Source organism: Ammodytes marinus (assembly GCF_949987685.1).
Source record: "Ammodytes marinus genome assembly, chromosome: 1".
In the NCBI taxonomy this organism is placed as follows: domain Eukaryota; kingdom Metazoa; phylum Chordata; class Actinopteri; order Uranoscopiformes; family Ammodytidae; genus Ammodytes; species Ammodytes marinus.
Window position 1 is genome coordinate 27,828,250 of NC_137230.1, and position 10,598 is coordinate 27,838,847.

Sequence of the window (10,598 nt, forward strand, 5' to 3'; positions counted from 1 at the left end):
GGCGCACAACCTTTATATCCACCAGGTTGAGTGGGGGAGGAGATAGTCACTGCATCAGTAGAACTGACGACTGTGTCGTCATGAAGTGTAAGTGCCTCGGGATGTTGTGCAAAGTTCACAGGATGTTATGGTTTCTCTTTGGTATTACAGTTTTTTTCGATTGCTAAACCACAGTGGGCACAACTGGAACGACAAGTGCACAACTCTAACTACACTATGCACAGCAGCGGTTCATTCGGACCAAACTGTAACTCGTTTTAGCTCGTTTTTCATTGCTTATACACAACGTTCAAAACTCTACACACCTATCTCATGGCTTAACCACAGGCTGCACAACACTGTGGATTTCCAGCCGTTTTTTTCAAACACTAACACACTACTGCCACAACTGTAAACCACACATTCAAAACAGAATGAGTGCATTTCAAACACTGCAGATTGCAATTTCAACTGAAACACTAAGATGTCTTTTTTAGACTTGTTAGTGAACATATACAGTATAAAGGGAAAGCTCAAAAATATATATTTTTTTGTAAATGGACCAATGAAGACAGGTTGTTGGAGGGAGAAGAGTGGCAGTGAGAGTGTGGATGTGTGGAGGAAGACATAGAGCTGTAATGTCTGATGAAATACAGTAAGGGCTACACTGATAGACCCTGTTGTGAATCATGGTCTCTCATTGAGAGAGGCAGGGTTGAGAGTGCAACCCAATCTGCAAAAATCTAAAGTTGCATCTGTAATACGGAGTTTCCAGCAAACAAACAGCTGATGGCTGTATGTTTGAGGTGGTGGTCGGAGGGGCTGTTGGCGCTGAATGGCAGCCACGCTTCCGTCAGTCTGCCCCAGGGCAGCTGTGGCTACTCTCGTAGTTTACCACCACCGGTATGACTCAGTGTGAACGAATTGAACCAGGAAATGTAAAGCGTCTTTGAGTGCCTAGGCAATAAAGCGCTATATAAAACCTATCAATTATTATTATTATTAGAGTTGCCTTTCCTTACAGTAAATGACAACATTACAGGATAGATTTCTGTATTACAATTATAGAATATTTACACAGGTAAATACTAAATTTGGAAATGTTTTCAATACAATATACAAAATGTGTATCTATTGAAGCAAACTTCAGATTTTCATTTATTTTAGTTTTCCTAAAAAAACTGGTATGTTATAAAATAAACAATTTCATGTGAAAGAATTTAACCCTTTCATCAAAGAAAATATTATGTAATTTGTGTGAAATAACTCAAATGATTCAAACTGTAAAGATTAAAAGTTTGTAATTTGTGTATTGGGGTTTGATGCTAGTGTTTGTACTCTGAGCAGGTTCTGAGTGACAGTGTGTGTTATCTCAATGAGGACAATTCATAGTGTTTGCTGCACTGAGCCTGTTTTGCAGGTGAAGTGAACTGTTCAGCTCCAGTGACTGTTGGTAGTGCAGACTGTAGTTAGAGTTTTGCACATTGAGCTACAGTTGTGCCCACTGTGGTTTAGCGATCGAAAAAAACTGTAAAACCTTTTGAATTATAATATGTTGTATTTGATTTTGTTCAGAGTTACTTTCAAGTGTTTAGAAAATTTGCTTTGCTTAATTGACCAAACCCCATCATTCTTTTACTAGTCCCACATTAGTTCTGGAATGTGTGGCTAGCTTTCAGGATTCTTACTGTTACAATATGTGTTGTTATGGTAGTTTCAGAGTGGAAAAAGTAAGTGGATCAGTTTACCCCACAGCTGGGGTAAAGTGAGCCACATGACAACTTTTTTTAAAACAATCATATTTTCACTGCCCTTTGTCTTGAAAAAATTCTGCTAATGCCCATTTCTAGGAAACATCCTGAATTAATGGGAAATGTGTAAATTTGAGTGATACATCATTTTAGCACGCTTAGAGGGGAGCAAATGTAAAAAGTGGCTCAGATTACCCCGTTCTCCCCTATATATTATTGTTCCTCATCGTTAATGTAAAGGCAGCATTTTACTGCTTTGTTGGAGCCCATTTTTAGCTATTTTGTATCCGACTGTATGCAGCTATAATTATTTTTTATTATGGATTAGTTTGCTGACTTTATTCTCCCTTATCGATTAGTTGTTTGGTTTGTAATAATTCTGCCTTCACAATGAGCCAGTGTCGGAAGGGACATCTTCAAGTAGCTTGCTGTGTCAAACAAAGTTTAACAATATTACAAAGCTGGAACCACTAAAATTTGTTTTACATGAAAAATTACATCAACCATTATCAGAATTGCTGATTAATTTTCTGTCAATAGACTAATCAATTGATTAACTTATAGTGTCAGCTGAACTTGTATAGACTGTTAAGGTTAATTTAGAACAAAACACGATATTTAATAAACTCTTACTATTTTTTGTATGTAAAAATCTTAATCTGTAAAGTAACTAAAACTGTCTGTTTGTAGTGCACTAATATTTCCCTTTGAGCTGTATAGGAATATGAGTATAAAAGTGACAGAAAAAGCTCATAGAGCCTACAAAAAGGCTACCTCTAATTTCTACTTCAGTTTAGTACTCTAAGAAATGCAAGCCTACTTCATTACATCACAGCACACGCCACTCAGAGCAGAGGGGCGGGGTCAGTTAGATGCTGAGGTTTCTCCTTTGATTTACTAAAAGGAAATTGGCAAGGCTATTACTTTGGAGTTTCCATCTATGTACGGGCATCATATAGCCTATATATAGCCTAGATAAGCCAATATAACAAGTCCAATGGATGAGACGATCACAGTCAAAATTCTCCGGGGTCAAGATGGCATGGGCATCTCTGAAAATGGTAACTCTCAATGTGAACCGAAAGGGAGTGCACTTTCATTCAAAATAAAATGTTTCACACTTGAGTTTAAATGTTTTACATTGTTTATAGATCTCCCTGGGCTCTCTATTGATACTCAGTGAGCAGCATGATGCTTCTTCTTCTCGGAGACCCGGATGCATCAGCCAGAGCGAGATGGATAAACGTGCCAGCCGGTTTCGGAGGATCTACTGGAACAGGTTAACTGTTCCTATAGAGCTGCTGCAGCAGCCGAGGGACACGCGGACTTGCGCGCAGGCGGCCGTACAAATGCGCGGAGACCTGAACAACCGCAGCCTGGCCCCGTGGACGTACAGGTGGGTTACGGAAAGGGACAAAAATGCTCAAGCAAATTTTTTTTCTAAGTTTTCAATGACAAAACATATGCCTACTCCATATCACTTAACAATGAACATTTAACAAGTTATTCAAAGGAGTCTTCATTGAAATAAAATAAAATTACAACAACCAACCAACTTGTCATAAGAATATAAAATAGGCCTAGTCTACAGTATGTTATATTATAAAATCATTTAAAAAATTAAAAATTGTCCAAAAGGACATGAGATGTGGTGCTTTAATCAATAGGCCTAATTAATTCAAGTTAATCCACAAGTCTTAAGTCACTTCTTTTTTCCACATGGCGGAACGGAAACAAAATGCTGTCTATCATAACAGTAGTTGAGGAAGTAAGAATGTTTACAAAAGGAAGTAGGATAAACTAAAGGGTCATTGTTATTTATGTTCATTTAAACAAAAAAATCCCTGTAAAAGGTGCCAATGAGTTTGAAAAGCACCTATAAATAAAAATGTAGTAGGCTATTATTATGAATAGGCAAGTATTAGGCTACATTGTACTAAGTTAGTGTAGCAATACTGTGTCATCATCACAGCAGGAAAATGTCTTTGGAGCAGTCATAGGCTACTGCTGTCTATGTGAGGCTACAATAAAAAGTTACACATTCAAAATGTCACTGAAGTAAGAGAAAACCGTATTAGGATCAGAATATACGACACCTAAAGTAGAAGTACCAATACTGATAACTAATATAATATGATTGTATTATATCTATCGATGCATTAATGTGTTCATTATTTAATGGTGCAGGTCTCACAGAAGTATACTGTAAAAATTGTAAATGTAAGAATCCCATTATTCAGCTTTAAGAAAAACTTCACGTCACAATTACAAACAGAAAAACATTACATTGAATAATCCAGATGTCATATTAATTGCGATTAGTCCCTTTATTGATTGATGTCTGTTGTATGCTTTCAGCATAAACCGAGACAATGACAGGTTCCCTCATGAGATTGCCTTTGCTGAGTGCCTATGTCAGGGCTGCATCATCAACCAGCTTGAAAATCTGAGCTACAACTCTGTGCCTGTGTTTGCTCCGCTTATGGTTCTGAAGAAGACTCGGTGCACACTGGACCCAGACACATACATGGTAAAAAAGGATTTCATCACAGTCTCTGTGGCCTGCACCTGTGTTGTGCCCAACTACACTGATTGATCAAAGCAGTTATTGTTATCATACTTTCATACTTGCCTGTAATAACTTTGGTGACGATTTCAATCCCCTTTGGCGCCATCATCAGGTCAAAATATTACCATGGTCAATATTTTGATTAATGACTAAAGTACCTGCATAGCAAACAAACCACATTCTCATCAGCTATACTTAGTGTTCGCTGCTGATTAGCAAATTCTTACATGCAAGCACACTAAACAAAGATGGCGAACATGGTTTTACTTAACTTCACTACACAAGCTATAAATGCACTCAAACAAAGGATAAATAACAAAAGTCAATGTAATGGGTAACTTAATCTTCCATACAAGCAGGGCTGCAACTTTGATTAAATTGACGGCAGGTTAAATTATCCTCTATAACTTAATCATTCAGCCTGCAAAATGTTAACAAATCCTGTTGAAACACAGAAATCCAATCAGCACTACTTAAGCTATCTAATTTTTCCTCACCATGCTCTGCTGTTCTACTCTAACCTTACACAATAAGCAGCAATAAAAGGCAAACCAATCACCTATATACAGTTCATATACTGTATATTATAGATATATAATTTTTAAAGATGTTTTTAAGATTCAATGTGAAATATGGTTAAAGCAGAGTATCATAAATGCAATTGGCAGCTACAGTAGAAGTGACAGCTAAAGAAATAGCTACAGTCTTTGGGAAATGTGCTTAATCGCTCTCTTTTGAGAGCCGGATGAGAAAATCGACACTACTGTCATGCCTGTACACTAAATATGAAGCTGCAGCCAGCAGACTGTTAGCTTAGCTTAGAACAATGACTAGAAACAGGGGGAAACATGTGGCATGGCTCGTCCTGAAGATAATGTATTTAAGTGATGATACAAATACGACAATTTAAGAGTACTACATTACAAGTAAATTGTCTGCTTTTAGGTTTGTACTTAGGGAAAAATACAGAAGTATAATCAGCAAAATGCACTTTAGATATCAAAAATAAAAGTAGGCCTACTGATGCATTTTTTCTGTAGTGATTCCCATCCTAGGGGTTGTGCCATTCCAAAGGATCAACTGACAAATTCGAGGAGTATTTAGATGCTAAATGTGTAGAAGTGGAAGTAACTCAATATTATAGGTTCAATTCCTGAGTTATTGTGGCTGTGGCTTCATATTTAAAGGAGAAGTAAATGATATGGTCCTTTTAGCTAACTTCCTGTCAGTTACTGCAGTTAGCAGTCCCCTCCCTCATTCCTACGTCACCACCATATGAACATCCGTCTTCATCAGATAGTGGAGAGCAGCGAGTCATTCTTCACGGGCACAGAGAGCCGCCTCTTCATAGCGCTCTTCGAATTGGATAAAACAAGCGGGATACTCTCAATTTTAACTGGAACTCACTGCAAAGCTGAATGACTGGGATACCTTTGTTATGAACTGTGCATACTGTTTAAGTGATTGCTGTATGACTATAGAGTGAATTAACACTTATATTATCAAAAATATCACTTACTTCTCCTTTAACTGAGTGGCAGAAAAGAGTACATAACTAAGACAGTAGTAGTTACATGCACATAAGGTTCAAGTTACACAGAGGTTAAAACAATCTATAAACCACACTTTGAAAATGTGTTAAAATACTGTAATATCAAACTCCTCTAAGTATTGGAGCTTGTGTGTTTTATGAAGTAAGCCTTATTAGGTATAATGTCTGGATTAATACATTGGTTTTGTTTGGTCAATATCCCTTTTCTATTATTAAAAAATATGTTTATTTATTGATACAGTATTTTTTTTCGATCGAGATCAATGGTAATGTATTTGATCAAAGTGAAGGGGCCAGTGGATAAAGTTGTGTTTGTTTTAAAACTCATTTGGCAAACTGTGAATGTTGACCCCTCCTGGATAAAGGGTATAAGACACCTCTTTATTTTTTTTCAATGTGACTAGTTAATCCACTATTTTAAGATCAAGTGTTGGATTGCTTTGCACTGTCGGACGTATAATGACGTACTGTTGATTTTTTTTTTCGTTTTTATTAAATGAATTGAGGAGAGTTAAAGCCACAAACCTCTGAGATATGTAATGATGTGCCCCTTCACTGCTGACTGTCATGACTCCTGTGCTGCTGCTCCTCTCGTCTGAAACAAGTTCACCTTTGTCCATGTCATTTTTCATTTGCACTTTTTTATTCATGTATTTTTTTGTTTGCTGCTATTTGTCTGAAATAAAAGCGTTTATTTGAGTATTTTGTTTTGTATTTTATTAGGCTCGGTCCTCGTGGCAGCAGACCCGGGTTTAAATCCGGCTTGGGTCGTTTATGCATGTCTTTCCCCTCTCTATCCCATCTAATATCTGTCTCTCCTCACTGTCATTAAATAAGGAAAAATGCTAAAAAATAGGCTATATCTTTAAATAAAAGCAAAAAACGACGGACACGATAATGAGTAAAAATTTTCAGCAGGACTAGCTGAGTCTGATTTGTATCAAGATGGCAAGAGGAAAAGATCTTCAGTATGTACCTTTGAAAAAGCGTATTTAACCTATGGGCAAGACATCAGCAAATACACAAGCATATTCCACCATTAGCTTTTAGTGACAAATAGACACTTGATTTAGGTAAAGGTATATACACACAATACTGTTCTTCATCATCATCACGGTACAACATGGACACTGTGTTGTGTTCATGAATCCAGTTGTGTCACGTAATTCGGCTGCAGTGCAGAAAATGAGCACTTGGTGTCTCTGCATGACAACAGTAGGAAATACAAGGGTTAACAATGTAGCCGGTGTTGTGCCGAATTCCCACTCCCCTCCGAGGCGATTCTTAGGCTTTGAGGAAACTGTTAGTAGGCTATTTAATTCATGGTTCATCAAAATACAAGTTATGTTGTGCTGCACTTGAGAGCATATACGATTTGTATGTCGTGCTACTCGTAAAGTCCGAATGATTGTCTCACGAAAATAGACGTACTTTGGAGCTGCACTTGAAAAACGATGTTGATGTCGATGTTCATCCACCTCATCCACAGCCTGCACAGCCAACATCCTCAGCCCCTTGGGTCCTAATATTCATACTCATGGTAGGAATTTAGGTTTTATCTTCGACCAGAATTTTAAACTGGATAAACAGATCAGCACTGTTGTCAAAGCCAGCTTTTTCCAGCTCCGCCTCCTGGCCAAAATCAAACCATATCTTTTTAAATCTGATCTAGAAACAGCTACACATGCCTTCATCACATCCAAATTAGATTACTGTAACTCCTTATATTTCGGCCTGGATCACTCCTCCCTCAGTCGTCTCCAACTAGTACAGAATTCAGCCGCTCGTCTTCTCTCCGGCAAGAAAAAACACGACCACATCACACCCGTTTTAGCCTCACTTCACTGGCTGCCTGTCAGCTTCAGAATCGATTTTAAACTTCTCTTAATTGTCTTTAAAGCCCTGAATGGCCTGGCCCCCCCTTACCTCAGTGAGCTCCTACAGCTGCATACCCCTTCCAGATCCCTACGTTCCTCCGACCAACTGCTGCTCAAGGTTCCGAAAACCAGACTTAAGACCCGAGGTGATAGGGCCTTTGCCGCAGCTGCCCCCAGACTTTGGAACAACCTCCCCATCCACATTAAATCATTACAGTCTGTTGACATTTTCAAATCGTCACTGAAAACACACCTCTTCTCCTTGGCATTCCCCCCTTGATTATGGCATATTTTCTGACTTTTCTTATTGATATTTCTATTTCATTTTTAAATTTAGTTTTTAATGATTTTATGCGTGTTTTTCTTTTTTCCCCCGGTGTGATTTTGTCTCTGTCTTGCCTATGTTTTTTTTATCTTATTCTGCCTGTACAGCACTTTGGTCGGCTGCTGTCGTTTTAAATGTGCTTTATAAATAAACTTGACTTGACTTGACTTGTGCTACACTGTCCTATTATCGAAATGAGGGTAATATGTGAATTGGCTCCTCATGCCCTGTAGAGTGTGCCATAAAAAGCTTTTGATACTAGTTGCATGAATGTAAAAGTTAGAAGGGGAGTAGGATTTTGGCAACACTGTTTTTCATACCTGCCGAAATCCCCCCCCCCCCCAAACTACAAGTAGCAATACGTAGGGGAGTGGGATCCTGCGGGGGAGTGGGAATTCGGCACAACACCTGCATAAAGACGTGAATCCACCCAACAGCATTTTACCGGGAAATCTTCACTTATGTTTCATCTGAAAATTTTATAAAAGTGTGAAAGAAAATGGGATCACAAATTTCACACATTCTGCATACAATGAACCACATTGATCCATTTGATGCACACAATGAATTGATTTTTTAAGTCATAAGTGCTGGTTGTGTTAACCACTGCCTCTGCAAAATCAAACATTACAAAGTATTAATAAGTGATATTATGATTTGTTCACACATTATACAAATGCTGAATACAATTTAGAAACACTGTGTGCTAGACGGGGCCTTCAATGACAAATCATTAGATAGATCATAGAATTATCTTCATGTGGGTAAAATCCTTGTCAGATCATTTCCATTTGGAGGTAGCCGGTAGAGGTTTTTAACAAACTATTTTGCTGCCATGATTGAGGGGTCACCAGTACTTGTAAGTGAATATTTTTGCAGAAATTTATAATTAGCACTTCATGAGTAAGGGTACAGAAATAATGCAAACAAGTAATGCAAGAGTCATGAAGGTTTCATCCATGAATGCAACCATTAAAAAGCAATAGCAGCAATATGAATTTACTTGATTAGCTAAGAGTTCGATGAATTTGGTGACAGGAAACGATAACAGTCCAGGTTATCAATATATGACCCTAATTCCTTCTTTAGCTGTCATATCTTGTTTTACAGATCAGCAGTATGTCCCCGGGTTTTTAAAGTCTTTCCAAAGCGAAATGAGATCAGCATCTTCATTGGTGGTGGTGGCTATAAGCCTGGAGAAAGCACAACGATTGTACCGGACCGGACTCACATTAAAATACCCCCAACTGGGTGGGTCGGTGAGAGGGATCCCCAAGTGCTCCATACACATCCCCAAAAACACATCTTCAATGTAAATAGCTTTAATGTGTCTGGAGGCCTCCACAAGCTTTTTAGGGAGATCTAGACTCAAAACGTAGCCCAGACCCAAAGCGTAACGTGGGTAGAACGTTTTCGAGTAAATATCCCAAGGAACATACCACTTAGATGGTCGGTCCCTTCGGACAAAGGCTCCTCCCACCACAAGTCCAGTCAAGTAGTTTGCCTTTGGAGCTTGTAACAACATGCGGATGAGATTGGGCACATTTAGAAACATGTCTGAATCAATCTTCATGGCGTAGGAGGCATTGGTGCAGCGGGAGTCCAGCCATTCCATCATCACCATGGTCTTGATGGTGAGGTTCTTGTAGCAGTCGAGGAAGTCACTCTGCAGCAGGTCCTGGTGCTGTTGGCTCTCCTGCAGCAGCTGCTCCTGGAGCTGCTCCGTTCCCTCTCCGGTGCGCCGCCCCAGCAGGAAGAAAAGCATCACCACTTTCTCCAGCACAAGTCTCTCTGCTCCCCAGGTGCTTCGGATGATGTCCCGGTGTTTCCTGTTGTGCGGCGCTACAGGAACCATCAGAACCACGAAAGGTTTCACCTGTTCACATTTCTTTGGTTCATCTATAATGAAATGGTACCCATAGGGGTATTCCACTACGTACGGTCCAGGAGATACATAAGGAACTGGTGTGGCGGGCAAAGGGTATTTTGGGGTGTTCTGCTGAGCCTCCACTGAAGCATTAACAGCCTCAAGTGGAGTGGTGGACTCGATAGTGAACCCAGCAGCATCAGCAGCAGTGGTCAGTTCAGATGTGTTGGAATAAGTTGTGCTGACAAGCGCCACAATCCCCCATTGTTTTGCCTTATTTTGCACCCACATCTGAGGGGACATTTCCCAGACATTGATGACATAGACAAATCCTACCACAGCCGTCACCAGAATGAAGAACTGGCAGTGGCGCCGCGAAAAACAACACCATCTCCTGCTATCGTATCCTTTCTCACTATCCAGCATTCTATATGGCCCAGGGGAGGGATAAGAAGGAAAGTACATCTCTTATCAGTGCTTCATCAAACACAGGTCAACATGACCTTCACCAGCACACTTTGTAAACTGTTAACACATTTTGTTTCAACTATGATACTCCCTCTTCACTGCTTCCTGGTTAGACAGAAATAAATAATCTACATGACAAATTAAATAAAAGAAGGTCACATACCTTTGTTCTGTCTTGGAAAAGCTACTTAGCGTGTTAATACACACTTG

At 39.2% G+C, this 10,598-nt stretch overlaps 2 protein-coding genes across 2 annotated transcripts; one reads left to right on the forward strand and one right to left on the reverse strand.

The window, feature by feature from the left end:
* Positions 1 to 2,767: 2,767 nt before the first annotated feature.
* On the forward strand, positions 2,768 to 4,326 carry LOC307251423 (interleukin-17C-like; the record flags this gene model as incomplete). The annotated part of the gene is made up of 3 exons (XM_080028794.1): positions 2,768 to 2,791; positions 2,882 to 3,126; positions 4,089 to 4,326. The coding sequence occupies 3 exons, from the start codon at positions 2,768 to 2,770 to the stop codon at positions 4,324 to 4,326; spliced, it is 507 nt and encodes a 168-aa protein (XP_079884920.1).
* A 4,838-nt stretch (positions 4,327 to 9,164) lies between these two features.
* Positions 9,165 to 10,238, reverse strand: LOC307256212 (beta-1,3-galactosyltransferase 2; the record flags this gene model as incomplete). Its single annotated transcript, XM_080035110.1, has 1 exon — positions 9,165 to 10,238. Exon 1 carries the CDS (start codon positions 10,221 to 10,223, stop codon positions 9,165 to 9,167), a length of 1,059 nt encoding a protein of 352 aa, XP_079891236.1. The 5' UTR covers positions 10,224 to 10,238.
* Between the last annotated feature and the right edge of the window lie 360 nt (positions 10,239 to 10,598).